The sequence below is a fragment of the Eublepharis macularius genome, chromosome 12 (genome assembly GCF_028583425.1).
Source record: "Eublepharis macularius isolate TG4126 chromosome 12, MPM_Emac_v1.0, whole genome shotgun sequence".
Taxonomy (NCBI): domain Eukaryota; kingdom Metazoa; phylum Chordata; class Lepidosauria; order Squamata; family Eublepharidae; genus Eublepharis; species Eublepharis macularius.
The window spans coordinates 31,467,127-31,489,644 of NC_072801.1; the positions used below are offsets into that span (position 1 = coordinate 31,467,127).

At 44.5% G+C, this 22,518-nt stretch overlaps 1 protein-coding gene across 2 annotated transcripts in view; it reads right to left on the reverse strand.

Annotated features, from left to right (window-relative positions):
- MRC2 (mannose receptor C type 2) overlaps positions 1-22,518 on the reverse strand; it is a 100,151-nt gene that overhangs the window by 4,209 nt on the left and 73,424 nt on the right. For both annotated transcript variants that reach the window (XM_054994612.1, XM_054994611.1), the window contains exons 15-28: positions 21,716-21,854; positions 19,413-19,448; positions 18,029-18,189; positions 17,019-17,086; positions 16,770-16,870; positions 15,943-16,079; positions 9,176-9,281; positions 8,340-8,503; positions 7,064-7,172; positions 6,372-6,610; positions 5,384-5,552; positions 5,122-5,271; positions 3,707-3,826; positions 763-942 (exon numbers count right to left, since the gene is read on the reverse strand). In XM_054994612.1, coding sequence (XP_054850587.1) covers positions 763-942; positions 3,707-3,826; positions 5,122-5,271; positions 5,384-5,552; positions 6,372-6,610; positions 7,064-7,172; positions 8,340-8,503; positions 9,176-9,281; positions 15,943-16,079; positions 16,770-16,870; positions 17,019-17,086; positions 18,029-18,189; positions 19,413-19,448; positions 21,716-21,854 — 1,879 coding nt within the window. The remainder of the gene's footprint in view (positions 1-762; positions 943-3,706; positions 3,827-5,121; positions 5,272-5,383; positions 5,553-6,371; positions 6,611-7,063; positions 7,173-8,339; positions 8,504-9,175; positions 9,282-15,942; positions 16,080-16,769; positions 16,871-17,018; positions 17,087-18,028; positions 18,190-19,412; positions 19,449-21,715; positions 21,855-22,518) is intronic.

Below are 22,518 nucleotides of genomic sequence, written 5' to 3' on the forward strand. Positions count from 1 at the left end.
CTAACAACAGTTAGAATGATAATTTATAATGAACAAATTTAGAAGGGAGTGAGATTCAGGGTTTATGGAAGACAGAATGGAAAGGGTGGAGTTAGACAAATTTCTTCCATCCTCCCCCTCTCCTTCTTTTCCTGTCTCTTTACCAGAAATTTATATATTTTTCCTTTCTCCCTCACAAATTTCAAAAGCATTGCAAATTTCTATACTGGCCTCACTTGGTCCAGTAAAACTTAACATTCTCAATTATTTGGGGCTACTGTATGGCAACTACCATCTAGTGATCAGAAGAAACACCACAGTATAAATCTACACCTGTCATATCTCTTTTTTATCCAAGCACCCTTATTCAGACTAAGGTAGCCATATTCCCACTAAGCTCCTAAAAAGAGATCTACTGAAATTTGCCATTGCAGGAAGAATATATTGATAATAATCCCAAATCCAGGAAGCATTTAGGCTCTCATCGTCTGACCCAATTACCAAGCCCAGCCCTGCTCACCAACTCCAGAGACTTCATCAAGTATTACCCTCCTATTTTCAATTTTTTCTCCATATCCATAAGTACTAGCCACTGGATTTTTAAAAAGCGAGATGCTGAAGATGCCAAATTCTATGCCACCATAGATTACACACAACTGCATTACAGGACTCCTTATACACTGCTTTTTTTGTGTGCAAAATGAACCATTGGCTCTTGGGTTACCCTTGGGCCTGAATTTCAGCTCTTTAGAAACATGTCTCCTAAATACCAACCCAACTTACCTCGAGCAGTCTTACAGATTACCCCCATAGTGACATTGGAGCAGGAGCCCAGACCCCAAACCCCATCATTGCTCTGGATCCAGTAGCAGCTATTTGGGCTAAGCATGTTTGGTCCTGTGTCATGCTGTCCCCAGTTAGAATAGTTCACAGCCATGTCGTCATGCCAAACGAGCATGCCCCCTGCAGAGAAAAGAGAGACATACAAGGTTTCTGTGAGCAAGTGACAGGAATATACAAGGAACAGACAGTCTGCCTGCTACAAACTAGCAAATAATCAATAACTGATTATCCCAAAATGAAGTTGGAAGGGCACCAGCTGGGCATGAGTGGCAAATCCAAACACTGTGAAGACACTGCTTGCTGAGGGCATCCCCTAAGGGTGAGCTCTTTGGGCGTACTCAATTGGCAATTTAGATTTACAATTGCAAGATTTCCCTGAGGACTCAAAAAAACTAAGAATATTTTTATCTTCCACATCTTCTGGAAGGTCTGCTTCAACAGTTAAGGCTTGGGGAATGACCAGAGCTCAGTCTGCCTCAGTTATGTCTGCCATTTTTATTCATGGGCCAGGGGTGGGATAGGCTATGGCCCACAAGATTGCACTAACTGTTAATAATGGTGGCTGTTGTGGGTTTTCCGGGCTGTATTGCCATGGTCTTGGCATTGTAGTTCCTGACGTTTCGCCAGCAGCTGTGGCTGGCATCTTCAGAGGTGTAGCACCAAAACTGAGAGATCTCTGTCTTTTGGTGCTACACCTCTGAAGATGCCAGCCACAGCTGCTGGCGAAACGTCAGGAACTACAATGCCAAGACCACGGCAATACAGCCCGGAAAACCCACAACAGCCATCGTTCTCCGGCCGTGAAAGCCTTCAACTATACATTGTTAATAATGGTCTCACAAGACAGAAGGCTGCTCAGGTAATTAAAGCTCAAAAAGTGGTAGAGTCCGCAATCAGATCAGAGTCCAAACCAATTGCAGTTTCTTTCTCCTGTAAACTCAGGGGCTTCCATCCACGTCCTCCAAAGCAGTGTTTCCCAATCTGTGATTCGGGACCCAAAAATGGGTCACAAAGCCTCTGAAAGTGGGTCACAGGCCAGCCATTCCTAATGGAGGCTCTTGCCCTTTGCACCCTTCTCGTTTTCTCTTCTTTCTTGTCAGCTCCTCTCATTCTCATCTCGCCCTCCTCCTTTGCAAAAATGGGGCAGGGAGCTATCTGGCAAGCAGCAACTTTAAGATAGTAGCTGGAAGAAGTGGGGGTGGGGAGGCTGGAGAGTAGGTGGGAGGTGATTAATGCATGGAAAAGTGAGACGAGGAGAGAAAGTGGCATGTCCAAGCACAGGCTCTGGTCTTGGTGCTGCTTCTTCAGCAGACCAACTTCTTGCCAGCCCTCTGCAGAGTCTCACTGCCCTCTACCTGCTGCACTGAGCCACTTGCCAGCCACCTCTTGGCCAACATCTTCCATCTTCCTGCATCTCCTCAACTCGCCCCACCTCTTCTCAGAGTCTCTCTCTCTCTAAGTACCTAGGGATGCTCAAGCAAACCTCATTTCACGTGTTCCCCCTCCGACTTTCCATGCACTCGATCCCACAGGCACACTTCAATTTGCTCCTTGTCACGTGTTTGATATCAGTTCCTTCTCAACTGCTAAAAGTATCCCAGTTTCCCCCACCTCTAGCACCCATTCGTTGAAATGCAGATCATGACACTTTCTCCCACTTTAAAGAAATGCAAATTGGCAATTCACAGGAGCCTACAGAACTTTTTTCTCATGGCACCAGAGTGGAATTGGCGCTTTGCCCTCTGGAATCACTTGCAAATGCAATCACACAAAGAGAGCTCTCTTGAAATCGGTATTCACATGCATTGAACAAGAACAGCCTGCATGTGAACTGAGGACTAAACATGCAATCCTGCACTTGAGCGTCCCTAGGTACTTAGTAACGTGTAGAGAGACTCTCAGTCTCTTGGACCAGCCCTGGATGGGTCACCAAACGAAGTAAATTTGGACTTGCTGGTCACCACACCAAAAAGCTTGGAAACCACTGCTCCAAAGTTGCCTCTAGAACTCACCACAGTGTTGCTGTAAAACACTGGAATGGTTTCCCAGCCTGAATCATATTAAACCCCTGCCCATTATTGGCCCTGCTCATGGGAGAAAACCAGACATGATAACAAATCTGTTTTGCTCGCCCCAGGGAGAGGGAGCTAATATCAGCTGAGGTGGAGAACACTATTTAGACTAGGAGAAACTAAACAGGGTGGGGGGAAGGGTTAGTACTACTATTTCTATCTAACTTTAACTCTCCAGAAGTTGTTTTTAAATTGTCTGTTTTGATCCTTAGGGGGAGGACACAATTTGATGATGTTAGAAACAACACACAATAAAAGGCAAGAGTTTGTGCATCCTCACCAAAAGGATTCTACTAACGGCCTGCCAGGAAGGGATTCAGAGGACCACTGAAGAGATGTAGGGGGGCTCTGCTATGCACAGTGGGCTGGATCTATCTACATTCCATGCACAGAACCACAACTTCCTTGCCTCTCCTCTGCTGAAGCAGCCTCAAATGCCCCCTAAAATGCTGCTTCTGCATCACGATCTTTTTGATGGGATCTGATCCAGCGATGGGTTTACTAAGTAAGTTTATATGAGATCCCCACCCCCCTCCAAAAACACATGGAAGTTCTATAGAAACAGCTAATCACATTCATGTACCACTGGGAGTCTTAAACTGGACACAATCTCTCAGCTTTCTCAGAACAAGCCACATCATTCAGCTTCCTTTAAAATTTCAATGAAAATTCTCAAACCCACGTATGACAGCTCTTCACCCTCAGTTAACCTGCTGTGATTGATGGCATTCACTGGTCCCAAACACACATGCCATTACTTCCCTACCATTAACCACATGCTCCTCAGTGACAAAAAAAATTGCTTGCTTTACCTTTGGGGTTAAAGGTCATGCCTAGCCAAGCCCCCTTGGACTGAGTCTCATAGGTTTGTAGATGTTCCCAAACAAAGACATTTTCCATCTCGTCTAGGACAGACAGCACGGTACCTCCAACTGTGGGTAGAAGGGATGAACAGAGATGTAAAGTTTCCAGAGATTTTAAAGACAAGGAAAAAGACAGGAATTATGGGGAAATTGAAATATGCACAATATTTACATCCTTAAACCTATAATTATTTTACTGTTTTAACATAAAACAGATGCAACAGACATGCCATTTTAAGGATATCAGATCCTCAGGGCACATGGCATTCATGGTCTCATTTTGAAAGATTTGAGGAAGAGAAAGAGGTGCTCTTCTTTGTTGTTATACATCAGAAGTGTATGTTTTATGGTTTTAAATTGTATATACTATGAAATATGATTTTAAACTTGGTTGTAATCTGCCCTGAGCTCGCTGATGGGGAGAGGGCGGAATATAAATTGAATATAAATAAACAAACAAACAATCAAACAAACAAACGTGTAGAAATCACAAATGCTGTAGTAAACAAATGAATGTGTATGATCTGTACAGAAACACAAAAAGACTAGCAGCACATCTGGATACCAGGTCAAACTTCAAACACTGGCCTCTGAAGAGATGCATTACACATCAAACACATGACATCAAGTTAGACATATTTACTCAATAAACAGATCATTGAAAATATGTCTATACTCATGAATTATCTAAAAATCTCCATACTTCACATTTAGATGGAAATTTATCTTTCCAAGGATGTATTTGAGTGCCAGTAAAGAACTGCCTTCTCACAGTGGCAGAATCTTATCTAATCAGTGACAAGTCGCACGATTAAAGTGCAGTCTTGATCTCAAAATTTACCACCTGTCCAAAAACAAAGAACAAGAAAAAAAGGGCAGACTTCCTGGACCGGACTATTTCGACATTATCTAAATCCTTCTTTTGGACTCTTTAGGGATCGCAATGTTTCATGTCCCGGTATTTAAGGCCTGGGTATGCCCAGAGGCACAAGCTGGAAGTCAAGAGCCAAAGAGATCTTGTTCTTTGGCTCTTAGCAGAGAGGAAGGCATGAGCAAGCAGCCGGGTAAAGAGATATCGTTCATGATCTTTCCCGAACGTTTTTGGTAGATAACGCAATTATTGGATAATTAGCAAGCAACTTGCATAATATGAAAATCAGGCCATCCAAATTTGGGGATCTTGTATATGGCATTCCGACCCACCTTTCCTCCAATACATTTGTCTTGTGAATACCGATGACAGGGAGTGGGATGCACTGATAACTTGGACATAAAAAAGTAGACATGAGGAGAAACCCAGGATCCTGGGAACTCAGTTCTAGGACAAGGCCTGGCTCATGCTCATGCTTTCTGCAGACTTGTACCTTTTTGACACTTCTTCATAGCTTCCTTCGGGCCCAACATGACCTCCATGTGGAAGGCATAGCAGTGGTTCCGGAAGGGGATCCAAGAGGAATCTTCTGCAGAATTAGGGCAGCTCCCATTGTAGCTTCCTGCACGTGAAGAAGGGAGCCCTGAAAAGGAACGCTTGGTTAGAAGAAATCTCCGGCTCCTACATTCAAGCTCAGGGTCAGGTGAGAAAATCCCTGGCTTAACAACTCCTCTCTGTGAACATCCCATGAGCACCTGTGTTCATCTTGCAGATGGCCCCCTGCAACTTGGTGTCGCAACCAGCAGTCCTCCACGATCCATCTACATCCATGTAGGTGCAGCCTATTAATTGCTGTGGCTCTCCATCTTGCCAGTTTGTGTAGGAAAGGTTCTCCTCTGTGAACCATACATAACTCCGTCTCCCCTGAAAACAACCAAAAGACATGCTGGACTAAGTGACAAATGAGATACCTGAAAGATGGTTGTAAACAGCACATGAAAAAGGTATCATCTATTCTGCCTTCTGCCTCAAAGAAACAGGTACAAGTGCAAGTCTCTGAAGTTTCCTGGAGCGACCGTCCAAAGCATTAGAGAGCCACATGGTGGTTTACTTGGGAGAGGCTCAAGAACTCGTATCCTTGACTGCATCTCCTCCACGATTTTTGGGGCAATCATGGCTTATTTAACCACCACCCTATGAAGGAGCCAAAGTAGTTTTCAGATTGGGGCTCCTCTATCTCTGGATTTTCAAAAAGGTGGGCACAATTTTGTAGGGAGCTTGGGCCTCACTTGTTTTGAAGGGCACTCAGCGTTTGGCAACTATTGAACAGAAAGGCCTCATGTTACACATGTGCTTTTCCAAAGTTTGTCTGGCCAGCCATTTTGCTTCTGTAGGCTTGTACAAAACATGGCTACATTAGGGTCACCCGACCCCCACCCCAGCTTCTTCCCACCTCCCTGTCATCCAACTCAGCACCCAATCATCCAAAATGCAAATTTATCTGTAGGATATTCTTTATCTCTATGCTAGGAGAAGCCTGTTTTAAATTAACACATGTAGTTTTGAATAGATGGCCTTCAGGTACATTCCTGCTCTCTAATGCTATGAATCCTTGTTGCTTTTCTGTCAATAACAGTTTGGATTCCATGTCCCAGCTGGCTCACATCTCAAGGGGCCTCTGCTTTTGTATTCCATCCCCTGCTTTGAACTGAGGCTCTGAGCCACACCTTCTCACGGACTTACCTCCTCATTGGTCAAGCCGATCCAGAGTGGAGCATGCACATTGCTGACTGCTTGGGTGAGGAAGGCTTGGGTGTATGGCTCCATCACATTTGTTAGACTTGCATTGAAACTCTCGCAGAGGAGCATGGCCTCCTGCCATTTGAGTGGTTTCCTCAGAATGCGATAGACACCATGGAGATATGAGAGGGTGGAGTTGGCAGCAAGAGGGAAGTCCGCTGGAGAAGGGTCAAGAGCAGGGTCTTGGGGGTGGATGCAGGGGAGAGAAAGAAGAATCAGAGCTCTTGTGGACTGCAATAATTGTACCTTGGAACTTCCCTCTAGTGCCACTAGCAGTATGATTTTAATTCAAAAGTGCATTGAAGTTCAAATGTTTCTTTCAATGTTTTATTTCATTTTCATCACCAGCAGTGTGTACTATTTTACTTAAACCTTCTACTAAAAAGAAATCTGCATCCTTTTTGTGGTGAGGGAAGTCTGAAATAATTAAGAATTGGTGACATTCCAGGTTATTGCCAAGGCACTTCCTATCATAAATCTATCCCTGCAACCAGTAGGGAAGGAAGGAGTGGGCACTGGTATCTTGTAATAATGGGTGAATAGAAAGAACAGGCATCACTTTTGGAACAAGAGAACTGAATATCCAGGCATGGCCCTTTCCTCCCTCTTTTCCTACGCCTTCCCTAAAGCCTCACCTTTGCTCTTCTGGCAGATGAAGGCATGTTTCTCCTCCAGGCAGTTCCTGTCATCCCAGCGACCCGTGAACTGGGGTGGGGAGCCATGCCACATGACAGCACAGTTGGTCTGCAAGAAAAAGAAGCAGGACAGTTAAAGCAAGGCAGAGGAATGGTTAGCAAAGGTTCTGTGGAGATCTCATTGGTGTGCATCTGGCTCTGCTATCTGTCATTTGAACTGTCAAAAGTTTGAAACTAGGCAGCTGCAACACATTCCACTGGACAAAAGTTGGACATCTGCTACTGGTGAGGAACATTAGCAGTGGATTCAGGGCAGACAAGAAGCATTTCTTCATGTAACAGCTCTCAGTGCCAGATGATGCTGTTGAGGGCTGCTTGTATTCCTGGCACTTGTATCACTGCTAAACATGATAGGCAGGAAGTGGAACTTCCATAGCCAGAAAGAGGCTCTCTTTGATTTATCAGAAGGTGAGAAAAAAGAAGTAGGGACAGCAATCACCATCTTGGGTTGCTTGAGACCAATTTCATTAGTATCTGTCATGGCTTCCAAGATTTCACCAGTTGCTGCCCCGCTCCCAGGCTTCTGTCTATAGCCTTCAAGGATAAAGAACCATTTTTCTTTGGAAAATGACTGTTGAGATTGCCAGAATACTCAGTTCTGGGCTCAAATGCCGCTCATGCTTTTCCTAGGCTTGAGGAGAACTGTGATTTACACACATTCTAACAACAGTTTGGTATTGTAGGGAGGGGGTCTCAGCTGCTTTGCTAATGAGTTAGGGAACAGACTTCACCACTATGTTGCCTTGCATTTTATCTGTTGCTTTAAACATGTACGCCTACGTACTATCTATGCATCATGCTATCTAATGTAAGTCCTAGAATTATGTTCTGTTTCAGCATTTCTTCAGCTCTGTATTGGATCCTTGCTAATGCTATGTCTTTGTAAACTTGGATTTGTTTACCCTATGTCATTGTTTATGGAAATGTCCTTGACACTGTATGGAAATGTCCTTGATATTGATTGTACTAATCTCACACTATGTAACCTGCCTTGAGTCTCAGTGAGAAAGGTGGACTATAAATGACATACATACACACATACATCCTTGTCCCAGTATTAGCACACAATGAAACCTACAAAACTGGGCATTCATTTTTATTCACCAATACATGCTGGCCTTTTGTCAGTTGCTGAGACTAGTCTAAAAGGCATCCAGATAGAAACACAATGAACTCCAGAGAATTCCAAGGAAGGAAGCTCAGGGCCTTGGCTCACCGGCTTCTCATTGGCTGGTGAGGTTCCGTATCCAGATGGCTCTCCAGGGGCCCAGTTCACATACTTGACAGGTTCAGAGTCCACCCACTGGAATTCCTTCTTGGCATCATGGAGGCCAATCCACATGTCAAAGGTTGTGTTTGGGAGAAGTGTGGTTATAAAAGCTGCAAAAAGGAAAGAAGGGGATGGCAAGAGCCTGCTGGTAAAGCTAGCATATGATGGCAGAAAGCTATAAAGGGAATGAAATTTTATGATGTACAATGAAGCTAGAAGCCAGAGGTTGAATTCCACCAAATTTCCCACTGAGTTTCTCCTCCCCACTTGCTATGCTTTGTAGTAAGGCACAGCCTCAGTGGTTAACTGCTCGAAACAGAGTTGCTAAGAGCTCAGTCCTGTCACTTGCCCTCTATCAAGCCTCAGATGTTTGGACTTTGATTACCCAGTGGAAAAGGTGATGTATTCTGCACAAAATCACAGGAACTTTATTCTTCATTATTGCCTCGCATCATCATAGAACAGCATTCAGAAAAGGTTCTGGGGATGACACAGAAAGGCCTGCCAATGGCTGCTGGCCATGATGATTAGAAGAGCAACCCCATAAAATGTGAACAGATTTGGTTTTGTCCTTACTGAAACCACAATGGACATTTTCAACCAGGCATTCCTTACTATTTCATCCTTTTTAGGAATCTGTTTGTTTCCCAATGGAATTTCCTTATTCCATTAGAATGAGACTTGCACTTGCCTGGGCCAAAAGTTATTGATCCTCAGAGGCAGGAGAAGACTAGGTCAGATGCATGCTGGCGTGTAAGCAAAGCACTCTTGCAAAGCCTTACCTTGCTCCATGTAGTTGGAGATGGTAGCCAACATGCCTCCTTGAATCTCACAAGTGCGCTTTGCCTCGGGCCAGGTCACCTGCTCATGCCTGTAAATCCTAAAACACTATATGGCATATATAGTGATAGAGAGAGAAAAAATGAATAGGAGAGAGATCATAAAGGGAATTACTTCCCCACTCTTTTGAGTTGACTGGGGAAAGGATAATGTATCCATGTATCTCCAAGACTGCTGAATCATTCCACTTCCTGATGACTGAATTAGCACCACCCACCATTGTGCAGAACCCTTCAATAACAGCAAGGAGCAGGCAGATTTCTATTGCTCAGTGATACGAAAGGATTTTGGGAAAGTGCAGCCAGACTAGACACTTATTCTGGAATAACTGACCACTTCGCCACTTCAGCCTTTGACTTGTTCAAAGGTCCAAAAGCTCAGTCACAGACTGAACAAACTGAATAAAAGGTTAACAGCCACACGCAAGATTACCCTGGGATAACAACAGTGTAACCAAGATCAGAGAACTCACAGATCCAGCTGTTAGAGGCTGTGGCTGAGAGGCAGCTGTGCACACAGAGGGGTCCAAGTGCAAACCTTGAGTTAAAGTGTAGCGAGAAGCCATGTCATCGCATCAGTATGTCCACAGAAAAGCTGAGACTGCTAGTATAGCTCTTCAGAAGGAGAAATCATTGCATTGTTTTGTTTCTTAATTTGGTTTCCACCAAGAATAAGAATCAGGCAGGCAGCTGATAGTTAAGTGACCCTAAGAGGCAAGGGGAAATCTACAAACAGCCTGATCTTACATATTGAAGAGCAGTAAGGACTTCAGCTACGGCAAAGGCTCCAGCTACCTAGTTCTGCCCCCCTCCCCATACTCTCTTTTACAGTGTTAGCTGCGTTTCAGTTGTCTGATATTCCCTTGGTTTTAAAAGCACAAATGAATCTATTTTATCTTGCACATAAACACAAGGACATATCAACTTCTCAGTAAAGAAACTTTACTCTATTTTCCTGTTTCTGTGTTTCCCATAGGCTGCATAAAACAGACCAAAAGGTTATTACAGAAGAGCAATCTTCATCAACATACTTTTGTCTTTACTTCAGTTGCCAGTTGTCACTTCTGACATTTACTAACATCCATAAAATCCCCTCTCCGTATACATTATTTTGCTCACCAATCCGTTACAGGCTAGTCTCCTCCAATATCTTTCAAACTTTCTGGTTTACTTCCAATTCCAATGGAAGCATGTACTCCTTGCCCCTGCAATTCACACCTCTTTCCACATTTTGAGATATAAACATAACCTCCAGACCCTTTCAGGTTGGTTCTTTTGGGTCTGTTGTTTCTGACACCCAAGAGATCACAAGAGCTGACTAACAGAATCAGCTTTTCCCTGAGACATGCAACAATTCTTCATGCTGCCTTTACTATCGGAAACATCCATTTTCAAAACAGACTTGTTTGTTTAGAACTAAACCACACGAGATGATTTACGTGAGGATGCTCAAGTGAAGGGAGATGCAATATTAGCTGAGAAACATACTTTGAATTTCACCTCTCTACAGAGCCAGCTAGATTGCTCCTCAGAGGGTTTGTTAATTTCACCTCTCTACAGAGCCAGCTAGATTGCTCCTCAGAGGGTTTGTTAATTTCACCTCTCTACAGAGAGGGTTGTTAATTTCCTCTTTGCCTCATCTTTGCCTGTTCTGTAGAAAGGTAAAATTATCAATCCTCTGAGGAGCTATCTAGCCAGCTCTGGAGAGAGAGGTAAAATTGAGAGCCAAACTACAAGTGAAGCCTGACACAGGTTGGACATTTGTCAGCTTCCCTCAAGTTTTGATGGGAAATGTAGGCGTCCTGGTCTTGCAGCTTGGCTCTCCATTTAATTGAAGTTTACAGAGCGGCAGTCTATGGGAGAGAGAACATACGGTCGGGAGGGGAGTGCAGGCATCGGGCTGTCGCCGGGTGCCCCCTTTCCCCTCCACTGGGTGTGGGGTGGGGCTTCTGTAAACTTCAATTAAATGAAGAGCCAAGCTGTAAGACCAGGACGCCTACATTTCCCATTAAAACTTGAGGTAAGCTTACAAGTGTCCAACCTGTGTCAGGTGTCACTTGTAGCTTGGCCCTCAAACGACACTTCCTGGCTAACACTGCATCTCCCTTCACTTGAGCATCCTCGTGTAATTCGTCTCGTGCGGTTTAGCTCTCAGTTTACATTAATAGCATACATTAATTAAGACATTAATAGCTAGTATACGGTAGAAAATTATACATGGTTTATGTTTTAACTGTTTGTCTTCTTTGTTCGAAACTGAGTATGTGTCTGTTAATATTCCAGTGTTCTTCAACATTTTCATAGTGGTTTTCTTCTTAGTTTGTGTAACTGTTGCTATTTCCCTGATTGAAACAAAACCCTCTGTCTTGTGTTTAACTCATGCCATTTTCTTTCTAGCAACAAGCCTACATTAACTCTTAAAATGCAATCTTACATCCAGGACCCTGGTATACATCAGGCAAAGAGATCCCAATAATAAAATTATTCGGGTTTGCATCTGTGTGCATTTTTTACATGCTCAGAGGAGCTCTCCTCATGTTGGAGGATAGACATATGTAGGCCAGTTGGGTAATAGTTTAACAGTGGAAAATGCTGGCACTACTGCATGTTTTCTGATGTTCTTGAGCCTGGTCAGTACTCACATGTTGGAAATCATGGTATGTAGGGGGAAACTCTTTGGAATGGATGTTACTCTGTCGCGTGTGTGTTAAATAGTTTGTGAAGTAGAAACTCTTAAAAGGGTCTGTATTAGGTGACATTCACTTCCCCCAAGGATGTAGCTCTTGGCATCTGTAGTTTGGAGCACAGACTCCCCACTCTTTAAATGATTCATGGCTCTGAGGGCCTACAGAGGGAGTATGCAAATACTCAGTGGCATCAGCCAATGAGAGGCTATGGAGCCTTTGAGAGAGAGTTAGGAGAGAAAGTGGGGGTTTGCCTCAAAGCGGGCTTAGGGAAGTGAGGGAGAAACAGGGGAAACTACCAGGAGGTTACTGAGGCAATTTAGGCTTTGTCCAATGAAGGAAATAGGGTTGCCAAGTGTCCAGTTTTCACCCAGACAGTCTGGTATTTTCTTGGACTGTCCGGGGGAAATGGAATCAAAATACTGGCCATATAAATGTCTAGTGTCGTCTTTGTGTGTGGGAGGAGTGGCTGGCCGCAGCCACCTTGGTTCCTCCTCCTGCTAGTCAGGGGAGGCGGTGCTTGCGATGCCCAGTTCTGGTTGGCTGCTGCATTGTCACCAGCCAGGGGCAGCTTCATGGGGCTGGACTCCAGAGCAGGTGGTGGCAGCGTCCATGGTAGTTGCCAGTGCGACATGTCACTTGGGAGGTGCCAGGCTGGGAGTCAGCCTCTGCCCTGGCAGCAGCTGCAGGTACCCCAGGGAAGAAAGGCGAAGGGGCGAGCTGGGCCAGGCCGCCTCCAGGCCAGCGGGTGGGAAGGAAGGGAAGCCTCTTAGCTTTTTCCCACCCTGTGGGACAGTCAGGCTCCAAGCAGCTCTTTCCCACCTCGGCCTGCAAGGGAGAGCCTGGGAAGGAAGACTGGCTTCGCAGCCTGCAAAGGGATCCGCCCCTCCGCTCATGCCCTGAGGGATGCTCCTCTTTCCCCCTATTGGTGTTGTGATGATATAACTTTCCAAAGTGACATCATTGTGCCGGAGCCAGGAGTATGCTTAATACCCCCTCATCTCCCCTACATCTTGGTTTTTGGCAGAAACAATCTGACAATCCTAGAAGGAAAAAAACTGAGACATCTATAGAGAGGTATCTACAGAGAGCTGCTGTAGCATAGAGGTTAAGTAGTTGGGCTGCAAATCAGCACTCTCCTGGTTTGACTCCCACTATTGCCACAAGTTCAGCAGGTGGCCTTGAGTAAGCTACTCCTCTTAGTCCCAGCTCCCTAGCTGTATTGTGGAGATAATAATACACCGGTTTTGTTCATCGCTCTGAGTGTGGCATTAATCTGTCCAGAAGGGCGGTAAATAAGCATACTGTTATTATTATTATTATATTATTATAATTAGGTACATATACCTGACTGAAGAGGCATGAATAGAGCAGGTATCCTTTGTTCTTACCATAGGGAAATAGTCGGTTAGTGACTTTTGAATGGATTGAAGGAAATATCCCTAGATATAAGCTAACTCTATTTCAATAGCATGAGATTTTGGCATGTAGTAAGAAGTTCCAAGGCAAATTCTCTCTCTCTCTCTCTCTGGTAAAACAGCCTACCATTTCAATAAAGCTGAGGTTTGTGAAAAATTGTAACTGTTCTGAAGCAGAGTTCTGCTATCCCCTCCTAAATAATTATAACATGTACTCCTTCCTTTATTCACCAACTCAATAAGCACTGAGACCTTTTAAGAAAGAGAAAATAAATTTATTTCTTTTCTTGTGGAACACAGGATGTTGGTGTGAATTACTCTGAGGCAAGGAGAAACAGTAGACATTACCTCAGATCCCTGTTCTACCTCCCCAGGTTTCCGTTGTAAGGGCAGCATGTAACCCAGCACAGTTACTGGTTAGCAGTGCCTCACTGACCACTTACAGCTTAGGCCATACCAAAATCAGCTTGGTTACAGCTACTGGAAGTTGTGACAGGAAAGAGTGTGGAGCCAAGAAAGCACCTGACTGTCACAGTTCCCAAAAGGATGAGCCCAGGACAAGAGACTCCCACAAGTGTGGCTTTTTTTTTTTTTTGCTGAGTGATAGTATGCTCAAGCAGTAACTAAGCCAGTTTCACAAACCGGAATACCCCTGTGTTAGGACTTCATTTCTAATTTGGCAACATCAGAAGCAGAATAATTCCTGACTGGTCAAACCATCTTCTGGTTAGGCTCAGGTACCCTTAGATTCTAGAAGTCTACTGAAGTAATCAAATAATCTTCAAAACATGTAAGGAAAGTTGAGACAGACCCCTAGCTAAAATAAATAGGACAAATGTCTAAGACGGGCCATCTGCTATGCCCATATACAGACTCCCAATATTTGTTTAAACAGCCTGCTCCTGGACTATTTTAATGACTTTTTAAAGATTATTATTGATGTTATGGTTTTGTTACTTTTAATGTATTTTTGAATGTTTTTAGCCACCCTGAGCCCATCTGTGGGGAGGGCGGGGTATAAATCAAATCAAATCTAATCAAATCAAATCAATCAATAAATAAAATTAGGCATGAATCCCTGGGAACATGGTGCATTTGTCAGACCTGATCCCGAAAGAAAGAAAGAAAGAAAGAAAGAAAGAAAGAAAGAAAGAAAGAAAGAAAGAAAGAAAAAGAAAGAAAGAAAGAAAGAAAGAAAGAAATCAAGTAGCAGCAAGGAAGTTTTATGTGCAGCACAGGATTTGTGGACAGCTTTGACCAATTGTTCAAAGTATGCGCATGAGCAAGAGGGTATGTATATGGATGTGAGTGAGCGACTGGAAGAGTGTGTGAGAGAGACTATAAGATGTGTGCTGAGAAGTATGACTTGTTATTAAAGAAGGGAAATCTAGCGTCTACCTTTAAGAGGGTGCAAGAAGAACTGGAGCGTGTCACTGCTACTGCAAGGGCCGCTCAAAGCAAAGTAGCCTCTTTGGAATAACCACTAGAGGAAGCAAAACAGGCAGCTAAATTTTTGACTACAAAAATTAAAGCCCAGGTATCTGAAACCAGCCATTAAGCTAGCAGTATGGAAACAGAGTCCCTGAAACAGCAGCTAGCCTTGTAACGAGATGCAACAATGGATTGCCCATGTAAAAGGCCATCAGTAAATACACACACCTGCTAGCCAATGTAACAGACAGGCAGACACCCTTGGTAAAGAGGCTCTCAGGAAGACATTTCCCATTCAGAATCTCAACTAGTTAACCTCATCATCACAAGAAGTAAAAAGTCCCCACAAGCAATTCCCATCCTTGATCTAAGCACTCTCCAAGCCAGAGATGCCTCAATCCAAAGCTACAGAGGGTAAGACCCCATGTGGCCAATACACCATAACAGAATCCAATTGAACTTACTGAGCAGTAGATAAACAGGGAGAAAAAGCACCAGATAGTCCCAGAGGAAGTTAGAAGTGATTTAATACCATTCATACCCAAACAAGGAGACAGAGGTAAAGAGCTAAAATTAGACAGAGTAAAGGACACTGAATGGTGGCCTTCATAGTCACTTTATGGTGACTATGAACCCATCCATGTAGTGACTGGACATCAGATCAGACCATCTAGCCTGATACTGTTTGCACCACTTCTGTAGGGCCAGTAGCATCACAGAGTCGCTACGTGCATATGTTCATAGTAAATTGGAGGGCAGCTATTATTCCTCTGGAATTCCTTATTTATTTATTGAGAGGATTTATACCCTTGTCCTTTCTACCGCTATTGGTTTCCAAGGTGACTTGCTAATGTATAAAGGTGTGTGGAGCAACAGTGGTTCCAACCTATTCCTTTTCACACGGGCTCCATCTCAACCCTTTGGTAATTCTGCTGCTGCCACACCCAAAGGGCAAGATTCTTGCTATGAGAATGCAACCTCAACATTCCAGCCCGGAGACCATAATTCCCGAATGGCCAGTGTACACAACTTTTGTCACAAAGCTCTCCCAGTGCATTCTGCAGGATTCATTTCTTCTCACTCATCACTTTTGAGGGAAATTGACCATAGGCATTTCCAGCAAGTTCTGCCCACCAGGAATCATGCTGCACTGAGAATGGGACAGAGCCCCAAGTACCTTATTTCTGTGGGTATTCCAGCCCTGGGCACAGCTGCCAGGAGTCAGCGCAGGAAGGGAGGGCCACACTGTGGTGCTGTTGCTACGCTTGCAAATGAAAGGCAGAGCAGTGTGGCACTTCTGGTCGCCCCAGTCTCCTGTGAAGGAGGGAAAAGAGAAGAGAGAATGTGGATGAGATAGAGGCCCTCGAAATTCTAGCAGATGAAAAGCCAAGCCCAAGATCGGAGGGTTGATTCTCTCCAAACTGTAAAGCCATACATTTTCAGTAATCCTTTTTTTAAAAAAAAAAATACACTCATTGGGTATAGCTATATATGTAATTCACACATTTTGTTTTAAATGGTGAAGTGTTATTTTCTAGGACTCTGGAAAGAAGGTTACAGAATGGAAAAGAGGCAGGGGAAAGGGAAGAGATAAATGAAGATTAATAAAGAATAGGAATGATAGATTTCTTCCCCCACCCCAACTTATAAACTTTTGGCAGAAATGTGTATGGGATAATCATCCTCAATCTTAGCAACTAGGCAGGATAATGCTTATAGTTCATAATAATCATGACCACCACAAGAACTAGCAACTTCCTCCTTTAAAAAGGGCTCTGATAATCTTCACATGTCCCGGGCCTACAAGTTTTAAGGATCAGTTGCTGGAGAGTTGCTCTGGTCATGGTGGGTGTTTGGAGGAGGAGTGTATTCACCAGGAATGCAGGCGGTCCCATCAAGAGGCTGTTCTCAGCAGACCAGAGAGATGGCCAAGGGACATCCAAGGGAAGGCATTCTCTGCACTGCTTAGAAATAATGGGCAAGTTCTGCTTATCCACTGCTTACCCTGACTAGTTGTCACGTACACACACTTCCTGTCCTTGCTGATAGGCCGTGGTTTGCCTGGTGCCCACGAGATGAAAGTCAGGAGGGAACGGTCAGACCACCTGGAGAAAGAAAATTCAAACAAAAAATCCATGCACAATGCCTTCTATTGTCAACTAAAAAGTGTCCCTTTCTGACACATGCATTTTAAGCACAGGTACGAATCCACAGGGAGTAAAGACACAGAGGCACCCCAAAAGACAGACTCACCGAAATCGTCCATCATTCTCAAAGGTACTCAGCCCAATCCACCAGTACTGATCCTGACCCTTTGGGAACTACCGAATCCGCAGCAGACACAAAATGGAGAGAACAAAATGAAGAAAGTATCATTATCTGTCCGGAGAGATCAAGACAAAGCAGCTAAGCTTGGTCTTCAGATCACCCTCCCACCCAATACTAGAAACTGCAACCCTGGGACTTCTGTCTTGTCTTCTCTCATTCCACCCTTTCGGCCAGTGTGAGCATTGAAAGCCATACTAAGGGAGACAATTCCTCAGTCACACAGAAAACAACTGAAATACTGGATGGCTTGAATCTTTCATGGTCTTTGGTACTATTAATACAGATTTTCAGATAACAAATGACATCGGTTTTGTAGAATTTGAGAAGTGTGCGCTTCTGCCTATATCCTCCCTAAACCATTCCATGATCTCATATAGCATACAGGCAGGTGCCTGTATGTGAGTTCATAGGACAGCTGGATCTCTGGCATGTCAGGCTAAGAACTGCATCCTCCCACTGACTCTTCAGCATGTCAGAGAGAGGGCTTTGGGCAGTCCCCTGAAGTACAGTCTTTTTCATATGATCTAAACCAGAACAATTAAGACACTTTCAGTCTGTTGTAAGTAGCCAAAAAGATCACTGGAAACAGGGAAACACACCACCTGCCTTATTGGATGTTTCTGAAGTTGAGCCAGATTATACCCCTCGTCAGCTCTGTTTTTCAACCACTCCTGTGGCTGTATAATACTAATGTAAGACATTCACAAGTTATATCCTACATTCTCCTCAGTATCCTGTAACCTCTCCAAGCCTTCAAGAAGGAGATAGAATAAACAGCTATTTCTGAATGTTTGGTCCCCTTCAGCCATTAAACTCTCGCCTCTCTCCCACAACCGAAGAAATTTTCAACTACTCCTGTTTTAACACCAATTCACCAGTGTATATTTTATTGTCGAGATACAATCTTGGTCTGCACCAGACAGGTACCTCCCTACCTTCTTCAGGTTTTGGCCCAGAAACTCCAGCTCAGTTTGGCTATGAATTGATACCAACTCGGCCTGGAACCAGGTGCAGATCCTTTGGGCTTGCACCCAGTTTGAATGGAGGCTGAAGAACTTGTATTCAGCATCCTGATACTTCACCCATTCGTTGCTCCCTGTGGAGAAAGGGGATGGGGACTTAGAAGTGGAGACAAATCCACCATTATAATGAAACACACATTGTACCAATCTCTTTTCCCCTTGGTGGAGTACTTGGTTTTTCCTGTGGAACAGATATTGATTTGAAGTTGTGGTGCACACATTGAGTCTACCTATAGCTGCTCATTTATTGGGATGACTCAGGGCCATACAATGGTACTGATATTAATGTGCCATCCTGTATCTGATCCAAGGGTCACTTAGTCCAGTCACTAGTTTTTCCAACAGAAGCCATCCAGATATCCCCAGGGAAAGCACACAGACAGAGCCATTCTCTGCGGTTCATTCCCACCATCTGATATGCAGAGGACTCTTCAAGTGGAGGCCCTCCCAGTCCTAATGGTCACAGCTAATACCCACTGGCATGTACTTTTTAAAAAGCTATTTGTGCAATATGCTGTCAACAATATCCTGGCACAGTGAAAACCAAAGATTAAAAATGCTCCGTAAGGAGAAGCACCTCGCTTGTTGCTAAACCTATCAATCTAATTGGAAGACACCCCACTACCATGGGGACTCTGAGGCAGGACAGTTACTTTTCCCCCTCTTTAATTTCTCAACACCACTCATGTCTTTATAAACCTCTGGCATATAACACCCACCTTATGCTGCCTTTTAACTACAATCTTCTCTTCGACAGGAAGTTGAGCTATTCCCCTCCCTAAGTACAGCAGTCTTCGTTTCCCAGGTACACAAAGGAAATGAGGTACATTAATTGGGCCTCACCAAGAACGTGGGAGGTACTTCTGCTCAGACACTCACTTCCTCTGATTCTAATTAATCACCACACAATGACAGTTATGTCTGTAAGTGGCAAGCAGCCTCTAACAAGCAGTTTATGGAATCCTGGAATGGAGGGTGAAAATAGGGTTAGGGTATGTAAGCCCAACTCTAATCTCCCACACACCACAGAAAGGGAAAGGCTTAAAAAAAACACCCTGCTGCACTGAGGCTGAAGGCAACAGATGTCTGGGATTCAGGCTAGATGAGCAGGAAACTACTCACCAAGACCCAGAGAGCCACAGTTCCCACTACTGAGGGTGGATTTCCCAATCCTTTGTGCAATTCCTTCTGGGGATTCAACTTGTCATGTCTGCAAGGAGTTGAGGAAGGGGAGGGAAGGAACTCAATCTTGAAAAGAGGCTTTGCAGGGGAAATAGATATATATATATCTACTCACCTTGGTTAGGTACCTCTGGATCTTTTACATCAGTACCTGTTAAGCAACATCACAGGATCAGTAAGAGAGGTAAGAGGCACAGGGGGCGAGGGGTGTAAAGTCCAGAATTGATCTTGATTCCTGACTTGGGAAGAAAGCGACCCTCAAAAACAATGTGGTTTCTCCCTATCCTGGTTACAGCCAGGAAATATAAATTCTGATCCATCCTGGTTCTAGAAAGAGAAGTAAGCAAGCTCAATTCCCCACCTGACTTCCAGCCAACCAATGATGGCCTGGGTTGGTGTGTGACCTCATTGCTGTTAAAATTAGTAATATGGAAGAATGCAAGAAAACCACAGAAAAAGAAAGTATCCTGCATCGTGAAATCTAGGCAGAGCTGCCCATGTCCTTATCTTATGAGGGACATTCCTAGATATGTGACACTGGCTGATAACTACCTCCATGCTTGAATAAAGGTGGAAATAGGAAATAAGCTTTATGATCATTGACTGTGACAAGATTACCAACATCACCGATTGCAAAGGTCTGCATAAAGTGGGTACAATGCAATCTAGTAATCTCTGTGGTTACTGCAGGCACATCACAAGGGGATGGGTGCCCCCTTTATAGTCTCAAAGTTATACATTCCTACCAGTCAGCTAGCCTGCGCATGCACAGTCCCATGTAGGACTACATAGAAGACTGAAAATGAACTCACTGATATTCACTCAGTGGCTCGAGAGCAAACTGTAGCACTTTGACATGCTACCTGTGGCTCTTCTGAGCACTGTTCCCCATGGCACCTGCCCCATGTTCCAGGAGACTGGGATAATTTCATCATTACTATGGGCACAGAGACAGCAATGGAGGCAAGAGGGGCTAACCTAGCAGGCCAAAGGCAGCAGCTGCTCCAGGACAGGTTTCTCAGGAAGGCAGTAACAGCATGATGGCCCCTTCAGGTGTGGGGTGTGCCAACTGCAGGACTGTCTCCCCCCACCCCTGCCAAGCAGCTGCTGGGCACTGCAGCAGGGGCAGGAGGTTTGCCAGCTCAGAGCATTGGCCTGGGGCATGGTGGGCAGCAAGGCTCTCTGGCTAGCCCTATGCAAACCCAGCTGGGGTGGGACAAGACAAAGAAGAGGTTAAGAGATGGACACGGCTCAAAGAGGGGGGGGCAGTGCTGGGCGTGACCACTGTGGGTGGAGCCCCAGAGATAAGAAGGGAGAGGTCAGGACTGAGAGAGGGGTGAGGGAAAGAGGGAAAGTTTGCTGGGGAAGGCTGAGAAGGCACAGAGAGGGGAGGAACCTAGAGGGGCAAAGCGGGTGGGTGAAGGGAACTGCACTCCTGTGGACACCTCTCTGAACTTTGCTCACTGCAATAAAGGCAACCTTAAGCAGCAGCACTGAGTCTGGGTGAGACTCTGCTGACCATGGAGGACACTTATGATGTCCTGCTGCCCCGAATGGGCCCACATCCTAATATAACGCAAACAGTTTTATTTTAAAAACACAACACAACTTGCTCATGATGATTTTGTCACGGTTAAGGAGACGTAGGGATTCTGTGTATGAGGCTGGATCAGCATATGCAGCTAAATGAGGTCAGGGGAATGAGGCACACCACTGCTGAACGCCAGCCCATCAAACAAAATTCCTTGCAGGTAGAAAACTTAGCACAGAGAAAGGTTCTAGCCATGCTTTCTCCTCCAGAACTAGAATAAACCTGAAGGAAACTTTTAACACAGAGAAGCGTTTATTTTTTTTTAACAACCATCCTACTAAAGAGATCGGGGGCACTCTAAAGCTTGCATACTGTTTTGTGTTTTAAGCCTGACCTGCAAGCCCTTCTCCTCACTCCAGATACTTAAGGACAGGCTAAGGTTCAACAACAGTGGGGAGATGGAACCATATATGCTCAGAGGTACTCTGGTAACAGAGTTATATGTTATAGATTATTGCTTGTGTGTGCTTAGGTAGTGGGCAATATACATTAATGCAGCTTCTTTGGTTGTTGGGAATAGCAAATGTGGTTCTCCACAATCTGTGACATGAGTACCACTGGTGTAATTAAATAAAACTGGGTTGTACCTTTTTCCTCTTGCGGTTTAGATTTCTGCTGCATGATATCACCAATCTTTTTAAAACCCTGAAATCAAACGGAGGCACTCGCAGCTGCTTCAGACCAAGAGGCAAAACACAAAGGCACAACGTAGTTAAAGCTGCAGGTAAACAACTTCCATCTCAAGCATCCATAATACTTTCTAAGGGGCCAGTATCTGTTCCTTTTCACTCCTGCTCCCTCCCTGCCGCCAGCTCAACCCCAGTCACCTTTGGGCAGTTTGCAGATCCAATCCAGCTGAGCCTCACACTCCAGAGGCATCCACTGCAAGGAGGCTAGATCCAGCACTGCACAGTTACGGATGTCATCGTTGTCATGATTGCTGCGGTCAAAGTTATGATAAGAAAACTGGGGGGCAAAGAAAGATGAGGGCATATCAGCTCCTAGGGTTCACATTTGGACCCCTGAAGCTGAAGGTCAGTAGCTCATCCAACCATTCCCCTTTCTCCAGTGCCAGGTTTTCCAACCATCTCCTCATCTTAGTAGCAAAAAAAGTTTGGGAGCATCAGTCCTCTAATTAAATTGGTCTATGTGCAAGTTTGAGAATCATACTTGTGCTACAACATTAAGCAGAATTTCTGTTTACATAAGTGCCAGATTGACCCAATACATTGACAGACACCTGGAATTTGTAGCCATCATCCTCCCCTTTTGTCAGAAGGACAACCCAGTATATATATATATATATATCTGATGTTTTCTCCCAGTAGGTTGCAACCGGGGAGTCTCTTGCAGGAAGGCAGCTTGTCACGATTATGGCTTTGGATGACTGCTTAAGTTGGTTGTGCACTGCCACAAACAACTCTCTGTTGTTTGTGGCTCAGAAACAAAACAAAAATGGGATACATCAGACTTTAGGAGGAGGTTCTGCTTGGGCCCATGGCTACTGTCTTGGCTGCCTCTTATAGGAGATGGCCTTGAGGCATGTGACCAAGCAGAGAGACAGAAACATTACAGTAACAACATTTGGTTGCCAGTTTGATCTGGGAAATTCATCCATTTCTGTCTGATC